This window comes from Molothrus ater, chromosome 8 (assembly GCF_012460135.2).
Source record: "Molothrus ater isolate BHLD 08-10-18 breed brown headed cowbird chromosome 8, BPBGC_Mater_1.1, whole genome shotgun sequence".
NCBI classification, from domain to species: domain Eukaryota; kingdom Metazoa; phylum Chordata; class Aves; order Passeriformes; family Icteridae; genus Molothrus; species Molothrus ater.
The window spans coordinates 9,341,768-9,365,974 of NC_050485.2; the positions used below are offsets into that span (position 1 = coordinate 9,341,768).

The 24,207-nt window shown below is 41.7% G+C and overlaps 1 protein-coding gene across 14 annotated transcripts in view; it reads right to left on the reverse strand.

Annotated features, from left to right (window-relative positions):
- The window catches only part of CAMK2G (calcium/calmodulin dependent protein kinase II gamma), a 116,101-nt gene that overhangs the window by 24,027 nt on the left and 67,867 nt on the right, over positions 1-24,207 (reverse strand). For all 14 annotated transcript variants that reach the window (XM_036385281.2, XM_036385285.2, XM_036385283.2 and 11 more), the window contains exons 6-13: positions 23,410-23,482; positions 20,128-20,230; positions 19,173-19,256; positions 18,203-18,297; positions 15,481-15,603; positions 13,119-13,202; positions 12,439-12,481; positions 4,542-4,582 (exon numbers count right to left, since the gene is read on the reverse strand). In XM_036385281.2, coding sequence (XP_036241174.1) covers positions 4,542-4,582; positions 12,439-12,481; positions 13,119-13,202; positions 15,481-15,603; positions 18,203-18,297; positions 19,173-19,256; positions 20,128-20,230; positions 23,410-23,482 — 646 coding nt within the window. The remainder of the gene's footprint in view (positions 1-4,541; positions 4,583-12,438; positions 12,482-13,118; positions 13,203-15,480; positions 15,604-18,202; positions 18,298-19,172; positions 19,257-20,127; positions 20,231-23,409; positions 23,483-24,207) is intronic.

A 24,207-nucleotide genomic window follows, 5' to 3' on the forward strand; every position in this document is an offset into this window, starting at 1 on the left:
AGTGGTCAGAAGTAAACAGCAAAGAAAAAAAGAAACTGACAAAGAAATTAGAGAAGGATCAATTAAAAAATAATTACCATTACATGCTTAACTGAAAATAAGACTTTGTGCATTAAAAACTTCTGATTATAGAAATGGGTCTTACAGGCCCTGCTAGAACTGGTAACACACACAACTTCTCACACCAGCAGGAAGTAAAATACCCCTTTGGAAAAAAGGGAACATGCCTCTTTGAAGTGCTACCCAGAGACAAAATAAAATAAAAAAATCATCAGTAGGACTGTAACACTCACTACAGGGAGCCCAGACCCTGACAAGCTTAGAGGAAGGACACTCAGCATAAAGTGTCCTTAATCTTCATCCAGGTGTTTACCCCAGCCCACTCCTTAACCCCTCTCACCTTGCAGTAGATGCCAACTCCACATAACAGTCATAAAGGGGAACAAGAACGCAAATAAATCTGATTTGAAAGTATCTAAAGTAAATTTTTTAATGGTAGATGCACAACATTGCTCATAAATTTAGAATCTTAAAAAAATACCTGGGACCTACAGAGATGACCACAAGATAGGTGGTATCTTACAGGGGCTCTGCAACTCGTCACTCAGTATCTTCTAGCCTCACTTTCTGGATTTGAAAGCAGAAAACCATATTCCTTGGGGAGAAAACTTGGCCCTTCCTGCTCCTACTCCAACAGCTTGGATCCAAATTCTGCTTGAAAAAAGTGAGTGCAGCACTACAAAGGTTTGGTGAGCAGGCAGAATTTAAGATTCAAGGCAGTTTAAATCATTCATTATTTAAGATAATGGAAAAGTTCTCAAGTGCCAAGCTGATGAAATATCTACCAATTAGCAGAATTAGTACTTGAAATAGAAGCAACAGTGCAAAATGAAAACCAGGAATGCTTCAAATAAAATTTGGAAAGGAATTTGCTGGAGGGGGCAGTCATTTCTATGGAAATTTATCAAAACAACCCCAGTGTGGACACACTAGTATTGGGATTTTAAAAAAGAGTTTCTTTCCTGTCCTCCCCTCCTGATTTAAACTTCTCCCACTGCCTTCCAAAATGGTCTGATCCAAGTAAAATACATGCATCCTCATTGCTTTAGTGCTAAACTTTCTTCAGCAAAGGATTTGAACCTATTGCTAGAGAAACAATAATTGTGCTTTTTTTTTTTAGTATCAGCTCAACACAACTCACGCTAGTTCCTCCTATCACCATGTATGACTATCAAATCATTCCTCTCTCATTTATGCTAAGTCAGCAAGTACATGCTGTACCTTGCATCAGAAATTCACCAACACACATTTTCATGGAGTTATTTGGAATAAAACTCAAGAAAGATGTGTGTGTCTCACTCAAGCTTGTGTAATACTATGTAATAGAAATTCCTACTATCCTTGTCAAACAATATGGAATTCTAGCATGGTCAGCTCTGAATACCAGCCAAAAAAAAGGGAAAGTTACCTTGAACAGAAAGTAAAGAAACACAAACTGGTGGTGCTTTTTTCTCAATGTCTTTAAAGCCTTTAAGTTTTTCACTAGTGTAACAATCTATTTGTGGAAGAAATACTCTTTCAATTCTTATCTACTTTGTGGATATCTGTGACAACAGTCTTATGGTGCATAGTCACCCTGGATCAGATAAAACCAATGAAGAAACTGAAACATATTTCCTCTCAAATCTCCATCAAGAGTTGATTTCCAAGAACGTTGTAAGAGACAAACAGAAAACTCTACAATCAAACAAACCAGTCTTCTTATCTGGAAGAAACATGAGAAACAGCCTAACCAGATGGCATGTGGTCAGCAGCAGATTCCAGTTAGAAGTACAGCATGCAGTGCTTGTTCTAAACCTGCACTGGATGTAGAATAATTTACATAGGAAGTGGGAGTGAAAAGGATACCACAAAGCTGAAAATCTGGTTGGTGTTCAAGCCATGGTATTTGTGCTCTGCACTACTGCAATGGGCAGAAAATCGTTGTTCGCCACAAGTAACACCAGATGCTCTTACCTCAACCAGACACTGGCACAAGTTGTTTGTCAGAACTGTACAGGGTGAGAAAGTGAGTGGAGCTAAAATTACACGTTCCCTGCATAAGGAGCAACATGTGACAAGTATGGCGGTCACAATGGTGAGGCCACCAACCAGACAGTGACCAGCACAAAGCCTGTCCTCAGCAGTCCATGGGCCAGTACTGCTCCAACAAGCAAATGGACGTGGTAAAAGACTACATTTCAAATGGGATGCAGCACCCATTACAGTAGGGCAAAGAAAGAGATAATCATGTAGACACAGAAATTCTACAACAGAAGTGTTAAGGATGTCCTACTAACACACACAGAGCATTATGTATTCTCTGTCTTGTCCAAGCTTAGCACTGGGGGAAAACAACTGGTACTTTTAAAAGTCTGTATTATTGAGCACAAGAGTAACTCAAACCAGGAGTTTTAATAAGAAACACATTATTTATTTCTGTGTTTTTAACACTTACAGAAATGAGGACTCAAAATCCATACCTGAAGATAGACACCATTTAGGGAAAATGGGAAGCTTAAACACCTGTCCTGGGGGGCCTCAGCCCAGGGTGATCATGAGCAATGCACCTCATGGACAACACCAAGGCTCACACTGCAAAGCCAGACTGCTGTAACCCTTTGGAGGGAGGAAGCTGCATGGACTCTTGACTGCAGGTCCTGCAGAAGCAGTGGTTTCCTGAGGACAATCTCATTCACCATGAACAGAGAATGCTATGCTCTCTAATATACCTTCCACTTTATCCAAGTATTCAATTACACATTCGAGGAGCAACATACACTGCAAAGGGATGAAGAAAAGTAAATCCAGAATTATTCTTTTCACAGAGGAAGACATTGTGTACTCCATGAACCAAACACCACAAGCTTTCTATGGAGCTGGAAGGTTCTAACATACAAGCTCTCCTTGTAACTACATTACCAGGAAGTTGTGCCTCAAGATTTACGTGTACATCCTTTGCCCATTTTTTGAATATTTTAACCCAATCACCCAATATTTTAACCCCTGAAAGCTTGTTAGAAGTCAAGAATCCTAAGAAGAAAGCCATTTTTTATCTAGATGGGTAGCAAAACTTTGTAGACATGTTGATACCTGCTGTTTTTCCAATTACTTCTCCCCTGCCTCATTGAGATTTTGAAGCAAGCACCTGTTGGCTCTCATTTCACAACATTAGGGATAATCCATTCTTATTCCACTGGAATTCTACTGTAATGTTTTAAATATCAACAGATGCAACAACTCTAACACACTTGCTGTATTAGTGTGCATGTGTTCAATGCATGTCTGTACAAGAGGCAGGCTGGTGCAATGGCCAAAATCTCACTCTTGAGGGCACATATCAAAGACAAGAATCTTAGAGCAGGAACAGCATTTTAACAGAGCATTTTGATCCAAAAATAAACAAACCCCAAAACCTGGATGTCAATAGGGCAGAATACTGCAGAACTGTAAGAATACATGTTTTATTAGAGCAGTCCCAAAAACAAACACAACTCTTCTGAAAACACCTCTTTTTCCAGCACCCTGCTTGTACTGAGCCCTCTGGGAACAAAGCCTCATTAAAACGGAAAAGGGCTCATAGAGCAGGAGAGAACAAGTGTGCTGGTCCTACAGTGTGAATGTCAGCCCCCCAGCAGAGGGAGAATGAAGACTGCCACAGTGCTAAACCAGGAGATGAACTGTTCCACCTAACAGCTGTGGAGAAAGGTCTGGTCTTCAAAGGAAAATGCAAGCAAATGAATCCAACTCTTCTTTTCCATGTGGAGGACAATTATCCTTAAGAACAGTTAGGATTAAGAACAGGGGAGGACCATGCTCTAGCCTATAATTGTCTCTCCTCCAGTACCAGACAATAAAGGGCTGCTGCCTGCAACAACAGAGCCTTGGCAAGGGCCTGTGTGATCTCCAGAAATAAAGGATGACCATGCAACACAAAGAGTGACACTGAAGTGGGGAAAAAATAATTCCTTTCAGAAGGGAACAGGAGAGTGCCTCAACTTCAGGCACATGAATTGAACTTTTTACACAATCCTTAGTTTCCGTTCTGTCCAAACATGAACATTTGGAGGCTCCTCCTTCCCCACCCTTCTTCCCAGCTCAGCCTTCAGCATCTGTCCAAGTGAGTAGACCAAGAAACTTCCATGGGGTCTGCTGGCTGTATCATCAGTCATTCACAATTGCTCTATGCAATTTTCACAGTCAGAAGCACTGAACAGAACAGACTTGTAAGAGGCATGTGTAACAACTGAGCAAGTCCTTGGTCTTTCTAATCCAGTGCTGACCAGTTCTCCATACATCACAGAAAGGGGAAAAGGAATTCCTGCTGCTGCAACAGTGCACTTAGCTAGTTATGCATGTAAGGGACACTAAGATCCCACCCAGGGTTCCATAAGAAGACACAGGGCTGTGTTTTTACCCTGGAAAGGGACAGGCACCAGAGAGACTGGCTGCCTTCTGTTCAGATGGTGGGAGAGACAGTGAATGGCAAAGCAAGAACTTACCTTCACTCCATCTGACTTCTTGTTCAGCAAGCTTTTGGCAGCTGTGGAGAAAAGCAGAAGTAGATCACATTTTGGTTTCAAGACTATCTTCTCTCTCTCTCTCTCTCTCTCTCTCTCCCCCTCTCCCAATTCTCTTAAAAATGCACAAAACTTCAGAAGGACAACCATCCTGCTAATTCCTCTCTAGCAGCAAGAGACCTGGAAAACAGGACAAGTCACTCATCAAATTCATCCTGATAGCAGAGGGTCATCTATCCTATCTATTGTTCACCTATTCAGGCAAAATACTACCACTTTCACCACATCAAGAAGACCAAGTCTGAAATGGTAATTTAGAGCTTCTCTGTCAATCCCCCACTCACACACTATGACCCCACCCAAAAGTGTCAGCAGTTACAGGGGAAAAGAAACCTTTCTGATTTTTGCAGCAGGATAAAGGCTGCACCTGTAAGTACAGCCATTCACATAACAGATGTGGTTTATAAAGGGGGTGCTGATAATACAGAAGCCTTTTAATTACTGTTATTCACAGTTTCTCTGGGGATAGCTGGGTAGCTAAAAGTGCAAAAGGCAGCATCTGAAAACTGAAAAAAAAAGGAAGAATGGCAAAAGAGATGGAGAACTAGGCTGAATTTCTTAATTGAAAGATAAAGATGCTCTGCTGTGCTCAACTTGAACAACTAGCACTACCAATGAAACTGAGAATGATAAGCACACACAGAGAGCCCACAACAAATGCCTACTTGGGAGTGATGAAGGAGCTGCTTCATCTATTATAGCAAAGTGGTGCATTAACCATGACTGTCAACAGCAAGACCCCATCTACAACTTCAACAGATACAAACCATTTCTTGTCTACTTATGAAGAATGTATTCAGTTGTATCAACTTCTGTAAACAGCATGCAAGACAACTACTGCACCAACACAAAGCTATGGCTCTCCTAAGCAGCTACCTTCTGGGTCTGGGCACAGGGGTTTTAGGTGCAGCAAAGATGAGGCCTAGAGAAAAGGCAAGTCCTAAGACAATGCTGACATGACTGCTGAAATTCCCAAACACATACTGACCAACTTGCACAGAGTGCTCAGTCTCCCTAGAAGCAGCAACATCAGGCAAAAAAGGTTTTTGCAATACCTAAGCAACTGTTCAAATTTTATGTCAACCACAATTTCCACTCTGCCTTCTCTACAAGACCATACAGACATGGATTAACTACACAATATTAGCTGAGTTGGTGCAAATGACTACAGGATCTCCTCCCAGCAGTGGTGGCACCCCATATAAGCTTACTAGAATCTTTGAATTGGTTTCCTAAATTCTACTCTCTAATGCAAGTATAAAGCTAGATTACAATTTTGTTTTCATTCCAGCTCTCAGAAGCCAAGAACATTGGAAGAACCTCATGCAGGGGTTTTCTGAATGTCACGTATCAAAACAAAGTGTTTCAATGTGCACACATAAACGTGCGCAAAGCAACTCATCCGCCCTGCAACAGTCTCTTTTCTGAGTGTACACATATTAAAGCATTGCAAGACTGCAAGACAAGTAAGTTCCTGCCACCTTCAAGGCATGACAAAGGCTAGCTTGATTCTCCATGCAAGTGAGAAGGAGAACAATGTGACTATGGGGTCAAAAGGGATCAGCATTCATACCACACATGCATGAAGGCATCTCACACAACAACTGCTGAAAACAAGAAACTGTTACGGCCTTACAACACTTCAGAAGGAGTAAAGGATTCTGCAACTTAACAAACACGCCAAATGGGACATCCTTGAGGTGGGAAAAAAAAAGCCACCATCAGAGAAGCAAAATAGTACCACCATATGTTCTGGGAACATCCCAGAGACAAGCAGGGAAGCAACATTTTTCACACTTTCTGCAGTTTTCCCACAACCTCACATTCATCTTTGTGGACAGAAGGCAGCTAAAACCACATTCTACAACATTAGAGCAAATTCAGCTGAGAGTCCCTCCCTGCAGCCCAGCACTATGTAATGGCTGATCTGTGTTCCCTGGTGCAGCCTGCCCATCCAGCCTCCTTCCCTGATTGTAGCTCTGCAGGGCATACATTGCTCTCCCACAGCCCTGACTGCATCCTAGGACTGTAGAAAGAACCTTAGTCTGTGGTGTACTTGGTTCATGCACCATACTGTGTTTATAAAGAGCTGGAGAGCCCATGAAATGCATTTACACACAAAGATGACTCAGACACCTCAGACAACAGGGAAACACACAGGTCTACCCACAGATCAACCTGTACAAATTACAAGACACAAATAAAAGGGGATGCAAGAGGATTTTCTGCACAAGCAACAGACAAGACTTCCTGTAACAATAATCCTTTTAGAAGACAGGCAGATTAGCAAAGAGACAACAGGAGGGGAAATATCCAAAGACACATGCAGGCAGATTCTTTACCATTCCTCAAGCAGTCTTGTACCAATGCTCTACGGTTTTCCAGGTGTGAGATGCTAGGACTAATTTTTTCTATCTTTCCCATTTCCTCTACATGTTAAAGGGATTAAATTCCCTCTTCTCTTAACTTCTAGAAGTTAAGAGTTCTTCTAGAATAAAGAAACATGAAAGCACATGCTGCTAACCCAGTAACTTAAAAACACAATTCTATTCCTGGCTTAACAAGACACTCTTCATTTAAACTCTGAAGAGAAACACAAAAGGCCTCTCCTGCACATACTCCTCCCTCTTCCCACATTTTTCAGTTCTGGCATCCATAGTAAACAGCCTGGGCTCTGGACCATGCTCCTGGCAGAAACACAAATCCTTAATGCTGAACTCATCAGCAATAAACACCAGACACTCTGGATGTACCAGAGCCAAGGGGGGACTGAAGAGGAAACTCACTGCAAAGATAGCCATGGATAGTGCCTTCCCCACTGCCAGCCCCACTCCTCCTCTTCCAGAGACAGCAACCCCTTCATCCAGCCAGTCCCTGGGCTTGCCCTGTCCTCAACTGCCAAAACTCAGGGACATTTCTCACTTCAGTTAAGTTTCCAGAGATTTTTTTTTTTTTTGGGATGCAGGAAGAATACTGAGGCTGCTTTTATTAAGTCTGACTAACTTATGATGCTAGTCTAACAAACAAGCCAAGTTCTGGCTTCTAAACACAAGCATTTACACCTGAAGAATTCTGGACTTTACTAAGACTTCATAAAATAAAAATTGTATCATACCAATACAGACTTCCCAATGACTCAGAGTTGCAGCTTGTCATTCTCATATTCTCAGTTAAAAGAAAGTAATATTAACTATTTCTCAACTTGATGACACTTCTGGAGTCACCACAAAGGAGCCAACAGTCAGTGTGTAGTCACAAGAGGCACTTTGGCTACCATCACACACAATACCCATGAACGCAGTGTAACTTCAAGAATATCTATTTATTAAGGACGAACACCACAATAAAAAGTATCCCCAGAGCTTTCCTGAACTTTAGAGAGAGGAATGTAGAAGTAGAAGAAATTATTCTAATAATTTACATCCACTTTTGATGATAAATTAGACTCTCTGGCTATAGTGATAAACAACTGAATGAAGTAATGAAATCTGTATCACTCTAGGAATTAACTAACTGCAATCCACTACTTTGCCAGGTCCACACTGTAGTAGCTGAGCACCATTCACTGAAACCCTTACTGTTTCTTAAGAGATTTAGTAGATACAGTGAAAACACTTAAAAACAACTTGATCTTTCATTAAATGTGACTTCATCTTCTGCTTGGGAAATGTAGTTTTCAGTGATGTTATACTTTTTTAGTCAAAGCTCTACAAATACCTTAATAATTTTTTCCCCCTCCAGATTTTCATACCTTTGGATTCCTACCAGGAGATACAAATTTCTGGTCCTGAATCAATATCTACCTAACATAACACAGTAGAAACTTCACATAAATTACTCATTTCAGTTAAAGAAAAGAACTCAAATTTCAACCTGAGTATAGATATATATGTATATACATACACACACATGCACAAAATAACAAAAATTCAGTTTCACACTTCTGGAAGGGAGGTATAACAAGACAGCAAAATATTTCAGTAACACTTCAGTATTTGTATTATTTCCTCCGTGCTCCTTAGTCAGCTAAAAAAAATGTCTCTGTACAGGTTGCACTAAATATACACAGGCATATTCAGGCCTTCTTTACTTAGTTAGAAAGAACTCTGCTCCTCAAATCTGTCTCCAGCCTCTCTCAACCTCACCTATCTAGCCAAAACCTCAAACCTGCACATTGGAGTGTTAATAAGGATCTGTGAGAGACATGTAACGAATTCCAGTTATTGTCACACTCTGCCACAATAGCTCCCTCACAAAACTGACTTGAGCAAGCAGTGACAACCCAGAAAAAAGCTCAACATCAGTTAAAAATAGAGGTTTCAGGCATAAGGCGTAATTACCTGCAATGTCTGCCTTAGGATCTATTTTGAACAGAAGACTTGTGCTGAACCACGTGATAGAAATTAATTTCACAGTGTGAAAGCTTGTTGAACAGCTCCCCAAATTAACAGTTGCAATCCACTTAGGAAAACAGTACTAAGAATTTCACAGAGGCCACTTGTAAGTTGTGCACAAAAATCAGCTTATGGAGAAAAGCCACTTCTCAGCATTTTGTGATGCTCCTCCTGGCACCATGGCTGCTCCTAAGATGAAAACCAGCTTTTTTTCATCCTTTTACTCAGTTTATAGCAAGCCTATTTACACAGTTTTATCTACATAAATGAGTCCAGGCACCCTTAAATATAGCAGGAGTCTCTAAAAACCTTGCCAACTCTCTTCTAGTAATAAATTTACATTTACTTCCCAGAAGATGATTTAGGAGTTTCTTGCATATGATCTAATCAGTTGATTTACCGACTGCACTTCTGTATTCTGTAAATGAATGCAGATCAGATCAGTGCTTGCTTGGATCATCTGAACATCTGAAGGCCCAAGTGAACACCCAAGTAACCCTGGGGGTACCCTGGTGTGACCCCAACAATCCTACAGCAAAACTTAGATGCCATTGTTCTCTCTTGCAGCTGAATTAACACCTTACCAGAGTGTGGAGAGAAGCTACAAACCCCTTATTGTAATCAGGTTTCTTCTTCCTGACTTATGCTGAAAGGAGTACAACTGTACCTGCTTTAATCAAACAGCCTACAGCTGGCCTGAGATGCAATCTTCTAAAAAGAACCACAAACAGCCAATATTAAATGGCTGAATACATCATAACTGGGGAAAGGAACCAGATATCTTTTAACTTAACTGGCCTGGGGCAAAAGGCACACAGCAAGCAACAAATCACTCACAAAAGAATAGAAACTTTTTTTTTTCTTTGTAAAAAGCAAGAATTTTTGATGGGCTAAGGAGAGAGAGAAAGTACTGCTACAGATTCTTTAGGAATACAATTTGTCACAGGCCTATACAGAGAAGGAGCTCCATACCACAAAATGTGACACAGGAGATAGTAATGGCAATGAGATTAAAGGAGTCTTCTCATATTTCCTGCAGATAGTACAATCATGCCTAATTAATTGATACTGGGGTCACATGAGCCTTTATTTTCCTCTTTGTTCAAAACATCTATGAAAGAAGCTTTTAGGAGATCTCATCCCCAGGCAGGAAGAAGCTTCCCTCTTCATAAATCTAGTCCCCTGTCTGCTGCGAGTGGGACTTTGAAAAATCCACAAAATAGTGTCACCCAATTAGAGAAAAATAAAAACCCCTTAAGGGCTTTAGGAAAAGAAAGAAATATTATTGCAGAGCCCTTCAAGTCTGAGGCCTACCTGAAGTTCCCACACAAACTTTTAAACTTATTACTTTTAGTTAGCATGCATTTATTCTTTAATTTCAGCAGATGTACCTACTTCAACTGCAGCCAACTAGAAAACCAAAGTAAATTACAAAAATAATTACAATTTTAAAAAGTCAAGCTCATATTACACACAGTCCTGCAAAGGAAACAGGAGTAGATGATCTCATCCCTCTAAAAACACATTAAAAGGCAAGGAATTGCTACTCTCGACAGAGGCTTTGCATCTAAATTCACAACATCTCCCTCTGGACAGTTTTTCTGAGTGTCTCATACTTGGAATCACAGTTTGTATTCAAAGCAGAACTCAGTGACACTGCAAACCCTGCACTCGCTATGGGCCACCTAGGATTTCCTTTTCTTCAGCTGTTAACTGAAGTGGATCCAGCAGCTTCAGCCCTTGACACAGAGAAGAATGAGTAGAGCAAGCTTTTTCCTCCTCACTACTAGCTCAGGGATTAAGTGGATGTATAGGTCACACACCATTAAGGAGAACCCTTCTCTCTGGCATTTCATGTACTCAGAATCTTACCCATAAGAGATTTTCTCACCCAAGTACTTCTGCAGCTTCATTAGAAGTGACAACATTTGCAGACTAAAAATTATCTAAAATTTCTGTTTATAAAAAAGGAATAAAACCCCTGACTATTCCAGAATCATCAATTAAGTGAAATAAAGATGAGCCGTGTAAATAGAACAAAAACAGTTCACACCAGCAGAAGGCCCAAGAAAATGCACAGGCCTGTGGAAGTCCTGTCATTGTGCCATAGCTCCTCAAACAGTTATTTCAGAATCAATCTCAGAAAACATTATAGCATTTTAAAGTCCTGTAATAGCACAATTGTGGGACAGATGAATGGATAAAATTACTCTGTCCCTTTAAGGCCAAACGATGAGAAATTCAGAAAAAAGAAATTTTTGTAGTCACAAGCAATGCTGACATATTGGCACAGGTCTTCCTGAAAGCAAGAACCAAGAAAAAAAAGTTTGGATGTTGGTGAGGGGTGGCCCTTAATTGTAGCATAGTTTCACTTAATTGTTTTTTTTTTTTTAACATCACCATACAGAAGGTTAAAAACACTGACTTGAGTTCACAGAAGAATGTATGCAAGAATGTGCACTTTGTGTGCTGAGATGATCATTTCACAGAGGTTTTCATTCCAATTACAAGTTTATTGTAACAACATCCAGAATATAAGTATTGGTATCCACCATTAGTAAATGGCCAGATGAAATCAATACACTTCCATCATCACATAATCCACATAGCAGACTTCCACTTGAAAGCAGCTGTAGTCAGGTGCAATAAAAATCTGACTCATTAATTCAATGGCTGCTCTTTTACAAGAGAAAGAAAATTCCAAAGAGGGTAAAGAAAACAAAGATCTCATAAACCAAAAGCAGTTACAAATAGAGGGTTTCCACCCAAATGAAAATGAACCCAGATAAGACTATGTCACCTAGGTGTGTCGAGCCAAGACAGTAATCTTCCAAAAAGCATGGATTTACATGTTGAGATTTGCATTTTCAGTAAATGCACTACGTAATGCACTTGGGTGGGAGCCAGACTACCAGCTATTAAATTTAAAAGGATGAAAACCACTTCTGAGACTCCAAGAAGGAAAACTAATAGCCAGACACTTCAGACCCATTTTTGATGAGTCAAAGTAATACAATATCCAAATAGCTCCTGTCCCTATTCTCACCAATATTACTTCCCTGTCCCCGCCTCAGGTCTGAAGGAAACACTCCTACCTAATAAGAGCTCTTCACTCCTGGTTTACAATGGGAAAGTTAGTGATACCAGCTAGAATTTCTCACAAGTAAGTTGCTAATAAAACATCATGAGACAATTATGGAAGCTGACTTTACTTCTGTTTTGTGCCAGACTACAATACCATGGGCTCCTCTCCAAACAAATAATTTCCTATTTCACACTGGTCACCAGCTCAGGCAAAGTGACCACCATGATGAACTGAAACTATGTTTCCTCCTCTCCTACTTGACCCCAAAATGGTTTAAATATTCTCCAGCTCACTCACACAAAACAAAACCAAAGAAGGGATGGGAACATTGAGGACTTACCTGAAAAATTCCGAGACACAAGCATCGTTGTGAGGATTGCACCCTGTGGGGAAGACAAAGCAGGGATTACAGAAAGTGCCACTTGAGAAAGGGGCTGTGCTGACCCATGGAGGACACAATGCATCAGCTACCAATGCAGAGGTACCCCCTGGTACCCTGAAGAAGCCTAGTGTATCCAGGATTCCCACATGTGCCTCTTAGGCCCAGCACAGGACCACCCACGGTCCTGCCTTTCTAGAGCAGCAGCTAGATGCCAGGCAGGGTAGCCTAGGAAATCTGAAATGGCACTAAGAATTAAACACGTAGCTGCTTCCTAGATTTCACACAGCAGAGAGCTGCTTTGTGCATAGGCCAGAGGCTTTGCCCCAGCTGCAGGCAACTGGTAACACTACTACTGGAAGGTGCAGAACTAAAAGTCCCAGAACTACCTGCTCTACTTCAACTCACTGGCAGAAACTAGAAGGGGTGAATATGTAGCAGAGGAGGCATGGGAAGCTTAGAGCTTGGAGAAAGAAACTACCCAGCTCCTCAGTACACTGCTTCAGTGCCCTGTACTGGAGGATCACATAAGGTACTTCTCTAAAACTGTGCTAGTCATGAAAAGTATTGCTGCTAGGAAGGCACTAACCTCAAATTCAGAGAACTAAAATCAAACCTAAAGCAAATTAAGATGTACTTACCTTTAGCTTCCTTCTAGCATTGAACTTTCTCAAGCATTCCACAGTCTCCTGCCTGTGCATCATTGATGCAACAGTGGATCGTTGCTGAAAAACAGGAACAGCAGAAGGTCAAGAACATACCCATACCAAATCAGCCAGGGAAGTTCATTCCACTTGCACACAACCAACACATTTAGGCTGACATGGCTGAGCCTCTCACCACTGCGTGGACGCAAAGCACTGCAACTGGTTCATAATCTGAGAACTTCTATTAAAGACACATTTAATCAAGATGGGCTGTGACAGGACTGCACCCAAGAAATTTATGACTGAAGTAAAGGTGAGAATCAGTGCTCCCTGCCTTTCAGGCACACACAGGTTTTAAGATAGTATGAAGACAAAGAATACCCATGGGCAACTGAGTTAGATGCACTACAGAAAAGACCTGGGCTGCATTGGCTACAGTTTGAAAGGGAAATTTCAAGCACTAAGGGAATACTTGTGAGCAGCAGACTTCTTGGACATGGCAACCCCTTGAATGTAAAAGATTGACTGGCAGAGGCTTGGCACCTTTATATCAGTATTGTAGAAACAGATTCTCAGCATGTAAGAGAAAAGATTGGGTATTTCTATTGTACCAATGGAAAAAAATGAGCATAATCTCTATGCAGTGATGCACATCTGTCACTCACAGCAGACTGGGATGCCATCAACTGCTAAAAGACAACTTCCCAGAAGTGTTGCAGCCATTAAGACCACAAGAGGAAATCAGAGACTGTTACTGCCAAGCATTTAGAGCACATGAGGAAGCCAGTGACTAATGCCAAAGTAGCTGTTGCTCTTGCATAGAACCACAAGCCTGAATTCCCTTTACGAGGATAGTGAGTGAATTTCTAACCTGGCAGGTAAGTGTGAATAAAGTCTCCACTAACTTTCTCTTGCTTGGAAAAAATTCTGCAATACCCAAAAGAACTGTAAACTGTGCATATATTCAGCTAGTTTCATGGGAAGTCTCTGCGCTTTGATGCTATTGTCAAATCTGGTCACCCATTGCAGTAGACATGGCAGTGTGTGGGGAGAATGTAGCCAAATTATCCTCAAACAACTCTGGCTGGTTCCTCCAGTCTCTTCAGGAGAGACAGTGATGTCCAGCTGTTTCAATGCGCACTTACAAGAATCAGGACACATATTTCAGAAGTTCAGTGATGCTAAGACACTCAGTGTCTCAGATAAACTTTTAAACTTTTTTCGATTTCCTATGACATTTACTTTAGAGGAGCCATACATATCCAGAAAAAAACATGTTGTGCACACAGGGACTGCAAAGCAAAGGGAAACAAGAGACTCAGGAGGCAGTTTCAGCGAGAGGCTGACATGGCTGGGAAGTGAAATCAGACTCTCCCTAGCTCAGAGAAGTAAAGTTACCACAGGGAGTGGGCTATCATAATACAACTTTGGCTACAGGCGTTGGGAGGAAAGTTTAATACACAGGAACTTGATTATAAGCATGCAAGGAGAAAAAAAAATATATCTGCAGTCTCAGCTAGTGTGAAGTTTTGACTTCTAAGGAACTGCATCATCTTACAGCAGACACTCCTGTTAGACAGATGTTCACATAATTAACTTTAAATTGCTGTCTGTTGATTTGTGGTATAAGGAGCACCACCACAGTTTTTCAAGAACAAATGGGCAAAGGAGCACACTAGACCCATCCCTGAAGTATGCTGTGGTATTACCAGAGCGTCTGGTAAGACTTAGGTCAAACTATTTCATCTTGCAGAGATAAAAGTGCATCACTGCTGCCCTCCCCTACACCCACACCCAGCTGTGTTCTGGGATTTCCTTGCCAACTTTGCAAAAGATGAAAAATACTTATGTGTGAGGCCTGGCAAGGCAGAAACTACATACACAGAACAGCAAAAGATTTTTTGCTGATTTCAAGTTTACAGCCAGTTAAGCTGCAGCATAGCAGAAATGTCCCAAATATTGCCAAGATGCTATGCCATAAACTGAAGCAGAGATGAAGAAAAAAATGGTCCTAAAATTTTTGTCTGATGCCAAACTCCATTTAATATTTTTGGATGCTATGGATTGGAAAAGATGTGGGGAAAAAACCAGAAACTGTGGACACTGACAAAATTCTAAAAGAACAAGGGATTTTTTTTTTTTACTATTGTGGCAATAAAAGCACGAGAGCATGACAAAGTTGGCTTGTTGAAGGTCAGTAGTCAAAAAAAAAAAACCCCTGAAATATTTGAAATTGTAGTGAGGGGTGGAATGTGGTGGTTTTGCCAACACAGAAATATACTGGGTCCTTCAAGTCTTCCTGTCATGTCCATTCAAGGCAAACCACAAATTAACCTGTCACAAGGAGAACACTTACACAAACCCATGGGTGTTTGAGAGCCTGGTCAGCTGTGATGCGCTTCGCTGGGTTTATCGTCAGCATCTGGTTGATCAAATTCTTGGCTTCGGGAGTCACGGTGTCCCACTCAGGTGATGGGAACTAAAAGAGGAAGAAGGAACAGATGATGAACTGAACAGAAATATCTTCTACTAGCAGAAGAGATTCTTCCCTGCTACACAGCTAAGTTCCAGCCTTTGCCCTTTTGATGCCAGGGCTAACACATTTGCAAAATCCACCAGTTTTGGTGAAAACTCATACTGAACAAAAATCATCCAGAATCCAACAAATGAATGGTACCAGACAGCAGAACACACCTGTACCATTCACCAGACATAAGCAAGAAGATTAAGAGTCTAAATACCTTTTAGGAATCACTCAGACCTTTGAATTTCTTTCAAACTCAACAGTCAAAAAAGTAAAGTCACAGATCTTTTTAACCAAGTTCTTACATGAAAAACACGGGCACTATCTTTTTTTACCCTACCTGTCTCTTTCTACAGCATACTAAAAGCTCTAACAGCTTATGAAAAATCACAAACACTTAACTACAGTAAAACTCCATGAAAGCAAAACCCACTAACAGGGAACATCCCACCAGGTACACTTTTCCCACCATAAAACACAATATCCTAGAACAATACCAGTCACTTGGGTGTAGCAACCCACCAGCAAGTTGTTAGCAATCACCTACCATACCAACATCTTTACTTGGGGGGCAAGAGAGATGTAACAGTGGATGGGAATACAGAAGCATGAAAACAAAGAAAAGAATTTTAAGTATTTCAGCTGCTGATCATCCATGAGGGGTAACTGCTTTCTGCTCTAATTCCAGCAATGATAAAGATAAGATATTTATACCATCCCGTACAGGCTTGCATGTGGTATGGATGACAGCATGCTGAGATTAAATCCTATGAATCTACTGTACAAATACAGGTGAACTTCAGAACACAAATATGCTGTTGGGGTAAAGTTCCCTGTCTTTAAGTGGGAGGAAAAAATGGATTTATCCTGAAAACATTTCCTTACAGTACTGCATAATTTAGAAAAAGTTTATTCCATCTTTTTTTCTCATGCTTTTTTATTGCTTTACTCTGTTGGGTCATAACAATACACCTGCTGTATTTGATTTGCATATAATCTCATTTCTGCATTTGCAGGCATCACTAAGGCATTATACAATTTGTTCTGCAAACACTGCATGAGGATACTCAAAAATCATCATACTGAAGCTTCAGGCAAGGACAATTTTCCTACACCTGAACTCTGAAGTATTCATAGTAATGTCTTGCAAAACCCCAACTCAACAGCACAAAAAAAAAAGAAAAAAAAAAAAAGAAAAAAAAAAATCACTGTTTTCACTGTTGCCACTTCCTGTCTGGTCAAGGGAGAACAACAGACTGGTCATGTGCCTACAAGCCCCTTGGTGCTGGGTAAGGACACCAGGGGTGCATCATTAAAATGCAGCAATTTTCTATCAGGCAAAATGAGGGAAGGATCTAGGTGAGATTTGTTCACTATAGATAAGAATTCAAAAACAATAAATAGGTAAGGAGGAATCAGGCACTTCACTCTTCATGACTTACAGAAAGAGGTATTTAATCCCTGAAGTGCTTTGAAAATCTCTATTGATATAATTAGTGCAAAAATGCTTCAAATAAGAACAACTAACACAAAAACTGGAGGGGCAGCAAGGCAAGAGAAGAACACAAGTCCATTTAAAGCTATCAAGTACAAAGACATCACTTTGCTTTCACTCAGGAAAGCCACAGAGCCAGGACATAGGCAGACCTTTGTTCTCACCAGCACAGCTGCTCTCATGGTCTCAAGCACAGAAGCTAGGAGGTAGCTAGCAGAAGGAGTCCAGCAGAACCCTCACCTTTTGGGTTTTTATTTTTGTTTAATTCAAACCACAAGACGGCCTACAAAAAGAACTCCCCAACTTCTTCTTGATATTCATGCCCACAGGCTTTGAACTAGGATTTCCAGGAGTTCCTTCTTCCCTCTCAAGACTCTCCTTACATGGAAGAATTTACGTCAAACATTAAAGCTGTGGTACTCAAATTATATTTTATTCCACCTTTGCTTCCCTCAGTACTAACCTCCTTGCTATTCCTCTTTCAGGCACTTTTTACACCTCAGTTTTGCTGTGCTCTAGGAAGTGTTCCATGATGTTCCATGGAGGCTCTTTTTACAAGAGCCTCCAACCCAATCCACCATGCTGATCCCCACCACAAAGCCACCCCTCCAATGGTCCCCCACCATTCAGTCTTCTCACTTGCCTCCATGGTTTCCATGGACTACAGCACAGAGGAGTAAAAGACTATAACTCAAGTTAATATTCTACAGAATACATCCCCATACTTTTAATTAGGCCTTGACAAAGACAAGCTCCTTCATTCTATCTTCCCTCTACTCCACTAAAAATATCAGCGTTACTAGAAGACACCATTTCCCACTTCTGCATTTCCCTAACAAGTGTTAATGTTCTAGTGCCCACTGTGATGCTTTCCCTCCATATCCCTCCAGCAGCCCCAGACAGGGCTGTATCCCAGGCAGTGAAGACAGCGAGGTGTATGAGCACGTCAAACGTCACTCGGCACAGAAGCTCGGCCTGCTGCAGGACACCAGGTGAGACAGTGCCATGTTTGGATGGCTTCTACACCCATGCAGGTACTCAGCAAGGAAGTGCCCTTACGTCATAGGCTCCGGCCTTGATCTGCTGATAGAGTTTGTGCTGATCTTCATCCCAAAAGGGAGGGTACCCCACTAGTAATATGTACAGAATCACTCCTGGGAGGGAGAGACACAGATACACTATGGTTAGGCTCATATGCCATTTATTCCTTCAGCCCCTCTTCCTTCCCTCCTGACAGTCCCCAAGGCAATGATTGCTCCATAGATTCATTTGCCATCATATTTAGCCTTCTGAGATAGCAAAGCACAGTACAAATCTGTCACCTGCTGGACCTCACCCTGGCACTTCATGTTCAGCTCTTAACGCCAGTGTCAGGAGCTAGAACGAGCTGCGTAATGTCCTTCCACCCTCCTCTGGCTACCATGGCTGGTGAGCCACAACTCCCAGCTGCTCTCAGAGTAAGATGAAGCCACATCTCCGAGGGTTCCTGGGCAGCAAGGGATGTTTTAGGAAGGACTCTGTTTTTAGATGCTTACTGTGCATGGTGTTGGGACAAAATTGACACTGACAAAGCTGACACTCCTGGCCTGCAGAGAACTATTTAGTCCATGTCAGGCAACACTGATATCACAAATCTTTAAACTTATCTGTCCCAGATACATTAACAGTTACTTATTTTCTTTAAAAAAAAAAATCATCCCTCTTCAGTACATTTAATCTTCTACATAGTTAGTGTAATAGGAAATTGCTACAGTTATCTAAACAACTGACTCTGCAAAGCATAGACAGGTCCTATCTCTTGAGTCTCAGACATCTGATAGATGGCCCAAGGAAAAGATTAGGAGCCAGAATCAAGTGAGTTCAGGCTCCAGTATTCATTCCATCTACACAAGGTGCTTATCCTCAGTTGTGCCTTCATGTCTCCACCCAGTAAGGAGCACTGTGCACCCTCCCAGCAACAGGCTACAAGGAATCACTCTTTTACACGAAATTATGTTGTTTAAGTGTAAAACATTTTGCCAAATCTTACCACATGCCCATATATCCACTGGTTTTCCATAAGGATCTTTTCTTAAGACTTCAGGGGAGAGGTAGCCTGGAGTACCAGCAAACCCTGCCAGAAAATGGATGACATGACTTACAGTACCCAAGCAGAAGAGAGATTGCCATATCACAAAATCCACTAGTGGTAACTAACAAATTCCAAAACCTGTCTCTCCCACCCTTCATCTCTCATTTGCTAGAGCTGTCTCTTGGTAAACCAGCAAAAAGAGGCAAGAAACCCCAAAATAAAACAGAAAATCAGATGGGATCCAGTGCCTGTGTATTGCAAGGAAAACAGACAAGTAAGAGGGACCATGTCAACCAGCTGGGCACAAACTTGTATGCCAGGCTTTATATAATTGTTACATATAATGGCTTGGAGTTTGAAAACACAAGACACAAATGGGACACATCTGATTGCTGAGCAGTACGGGGAGACCAGGAGAAGAAGCAGTTTTTCCAGAATCTCTGCAGCATTGCAGAGTATCAGAGCTGATTTTTAGCCTGAAAAGGTCTCATTTCTAATTATGTTTTAGCTAAACAAATATAAGGTCAGATCCAAATGTGCCTGAGGAAGGCTAGGTCAAATGCATTTCTGTAAAGTGACCAAACAAAATTCCAGATGTCTACACTTCTGAGCAGTAGGAAAGTTCACATCAGGGTCTAAACTTAGCAGCTGCATTCATCTCTGACACTAGCATCTACTGTAAACTGAGAAGAAAAATAGAGAAACACATAGCCATTTTTTCTGTCTTTCTTTATTAGTTTTTCCTCTATTGCACCTAGGCTTGAGCCTAACACCCAGAGGCTGTCATCCTTGGCAAAGAAACAGCCAAATACAGAGAAGTGTGCTGGAAGAGCTGAGAGAAAGTACTCAGGAGGATGCAACTCAATCAGCCACCAGAAAACAGGGGAGCAAAGCTGGGAAAGCTCAGTCTTACCAAACCAGGCCTGCTGCTCTCCCTGGACTTCTATAGCCAGTCCGAAGTCAGCCAGTTTGACAGCAGCACCCTTACATTTACTCGCTAGTAGTAAATTCTCAGGCTGAGGAGAAGAAAGAAAAAAGAGAGTAAGAATGAAAGACTGACATCCTTGTTAAAACCTCTCACCTAGTATTCACATCACTAAATTGCACCTGCTGACTGAATTTAGCATGCAGTACTAAACCTCTTCAGATGAAGACACAGCAACAGCAATGAATGGCCTTGACCAAGAGTGGCAGAAAATTGTCAAGTCTATCACAAATCCTCTGGCTCCTCCGTGGGAGACAGAGCCTCTTCTAACCCAGCCCATACATTACATGCTGACACCAGAGGGCACTGGCAGTACAGCTCCTGCAGCACTTAAGCCAAAATTCTCTTCTGCCCTCCTCAGAGAGGATAACTGGGGGGAGGGGAAAGGGAAGCGGAGGAAGAAGGGAGGGACAATGCAGGAGATACAATCTGCAGTGATGTTTCTCCCCTTGAACATTAGACAGTCCCCAAGGCACTGAAAAAGTAAATATGATGCTAATAAGGGCTGCCAAACACACTGCTGTAATGTGGGAAGGCATCATCTGGCTAGGCAGTAGTTTTCATCCCTTACAGAAAAAGCCTCAGCCTCAAACTGGCATAAGCAGCACAGCAGTGAGTATTCTTGTAAGCAATTTTTTCATGCTACACATTTACAGCAGTATAAAATATTCTGTCTTGCTACTGCTGCCATCACCTATACAAGAAGCAACTATGTCACTTTTCCCATGTGCTAGGAAAGGGAGACAGACTTTTGACCCTCATATTTCCACCTTGAATGAATCTCACTCAAACCATAATTCTGCTGTGTTCCAACAGAGGACTTCAGCAGAAGGCTTTACACAGCTCCAAAAAGTGGACTGAGAATTGGCAGCTTCCTCTGAAACACCAGAGCAGCTAGCTACATGGGACTCCTTGAAACTCCAAAGCCTTTAAGGTGATGGCTATTATGGCTTTGCAGGAAAATCAACTTGAAGATAGGCAAGTCAAATGGTGGTTTCTCATCCTAACCTCTTCTCATCTTTTATGCAATTCGTTATCAAGTTGATTTTTTAACTGAGCAGGATGGATACCTGGAAATCCAGAAACAGGACCTTGTCTCAGTTTCAAAAATCTGATAAGGGTCTTTTTTGCAGCCTGCTCAGTATTTCCACCCCATAGCAACTCTTTACCCCTGTTCTGCCTGACAGGCACAAGATGCTTTGCTCACTCATCTGTCCTGAAGTACCGGGCACGTGCCTACTTCTACCTTGAATGAAAGGAGCAAAGCCTTCCTCAACACAGTCCTTGCCATAAGCAGCAGAGAAGGAAGGACAGCTGGGTCTCGATACATTTGGATGCCACTGGCTTTTCACTATATGGCAAGAAGAAAAGATTGTGGTAATTAGGCTACACTAATGAAAATTCACCACTACAAACAAGACCCTAAAGCAGAAGATCAATTAAATATTCTTAAAATCCCTCTCAACTCCAGATTGCACCTAGGCTTAGCTTGACTAAGAGCAACATTTAAGACAGACTTGTGCTAGTTAAGCACTTTGTACCTCTATTTTAGAAGCAAACACCTTAAGGCTAATGGTGCTTATCCATGTGCATGTTTGCCAGCATATGGGTTGTCTCAGGTTTCACATACTTTTTGGTGAGGATGTGAATGCACTCCCTAATTTCTTCCAGTCCCTATAGGCAGCTCAACATTTGACATTCTTTAATAGCATGTCAGCCAAAAGACAGGCTTATGAGAATGAGGTGCAAAAGACAAAACCTTACTTGAAGCTGGCTCTGCAGTTATTACACACTGACCCTGAAGGCCAAGCTTTTGGAGAGGAGCTAAATATTAAATAAAAAGCATAGGAACTTTCATTGCTAAAAGGAATGGTTACTCCTCAGGCCTGGATAGCTTCATACAGCCAGAGCAAGCAACAGAAGAAACATATTAATTACAACAGGGAGTGTCTAGAAGCTGATAAATTCTGAACAAGTTGCTAGCTTTCCTACAAACAAAACTTTTGGAAGGAAACCAGATTATATTTGAACACAACGAAAGCTTCTTCTGTACTAGAAAACATTTTTGATTTTCACAGACTCCCTAATTTTGGGCACTAGTGCCTCTTGGATGCTGCTTTCTCAGGAGCTGGTGTTGGGTCTAATCAGGACCAGCCACAATCCACAGCAGATCATTTGCATTTTTTCACAGTGTAGTGAAGCAGAAGGTCAAAAGTGTTGCATGGGAATTTGTCAGAAACACAAAGGGTTCTCCACTAGATCAAAACACCAGAAGAACACTGCTACCAAGCTTGCAGTGTGCTTTTACCTTCCTCTCTGCAAAATCTTTTTCTACCTTCCCCCTCACACATGGTTTAACAAGCCCAAACCAATACTAGCAGCAGGTGTCATCCTGCATTAATTTAACTGGACTGTTGGTGACCATCACCATTGCCACTTTAGACAGAGAAGGCTCCAGGGCACGCAGACTTTCCTGCACAAATCCCTTCATTCTGGAGCCTGCCCAGCTCCCAGCACAGCTGCCCAGTTTGGGGAGTTTAGGAGACTCTACTGCGGAGGCTTAGGGGCTATAAATGTGTTATAATGTGTCAAATGATTGATTCATCCAGTCTTTAACTGGCCAGCAGTTTTGGTTTTAGATTAAAAGTGCTTCTACTGATGAGAGAAGAAAGAAATAACACAAAAAATTCTTGTTGAACATCTCTGCCCTAGCGCAGTGGCATGTATTTGGCAACACTGCAGAATAAAAATATACATGCTCTGTGCAGACAAACTCATCCTGGCAGATTGAACAAAGATTGCTGCAGGTCTCTAGAGATCTCTTCAATCACAAAGTAGAAAGTGTCCTTCATTATAATGAATCCTACCCAAGTTTCTCTTGAAGCATACTTCTCTCCAAGATTCACAACAACCACATCCTGGAGCTGCCTCAGAGAAGCTGAGAGCTGGCAAGTTTCACAAAGATTGAAAACTTCCTTGGGAGTTCATCACACCCTCTAGCCCTCTAGAAAACTCTGAAGAAGCAAATTCGTGCTTCAGGAACCCCTGAACCCAGTTCAAGTAAAGAAAAAAAAACAAAAACAACAAAACCAAACCCAAAAAAAGCCCACACAAAAATCTCTGCCAGCTGGCAACACAATATTCCTGTCTTGCCTCCTCCAACGATCCCCTGGCTGCTCTCCTCATACTACAGCACAGAGGAAACATTACCTTCAAGTCCCTGTGCACAATATCATGCTGGTGAATGTGATTCACACTCTCCAGTATCTGATGAATACAGTGGCTGCAAGATAAAAGGGAGAGACACACAAAGTTACGCACACACATTTAACATCTTATCTGTCTCAGAACTACCTCCCTAACTTTTATATTTGTACTACAGGGCATTCAAGATCTCGTGCTGAATGTCTTCCTTATGAGCAGTGGATGCCACAGCTCAGCACCATCACAGATGAACGACTCCAGCACCCCCAGTAACAGGATGCCAAACATCCTTTCTGTAGCAGGACCACAAAGCCTCTCTCCTACCTCCCATCATTTCCTTCCTTCCCTTCCCATCATACTAAGCCTCTCATTTGTTCCTTCAGCCAACAGTGCCCACCCCACACAGAACAACCAAGGTATCTGAGTATCTTCAAACAGCAGCCAAAATTGTGCAAGCAAGACCAAATCACTCCAGGAAACATTCCACTGGGTTAGTCCTGAGCAAAGAATAAACTTCGGGAGAGCAGCAGCCTCCCCCAGAAAATTCAGGATGACGACGCCTGGGTGCCTGCCAGTTTGCAAAGCTTTCAGAGGAGCATCTCAAGCACTTTATATACACAATGTGCACACACACCCGCTTGCTGGGTGCCTTTTAAGTACAGATCCCACTTAAGGGGTTAGTAATCTGAAAAGCAGACTCATTCCGTTAAGTGCAGCGTGCTGCACTCCCCCAGCTCACAGAAAACCCTGTCTCTGCCATTCCCACTGCTGTAAACCACAGGGACAAAAACAAGATGTTATTTA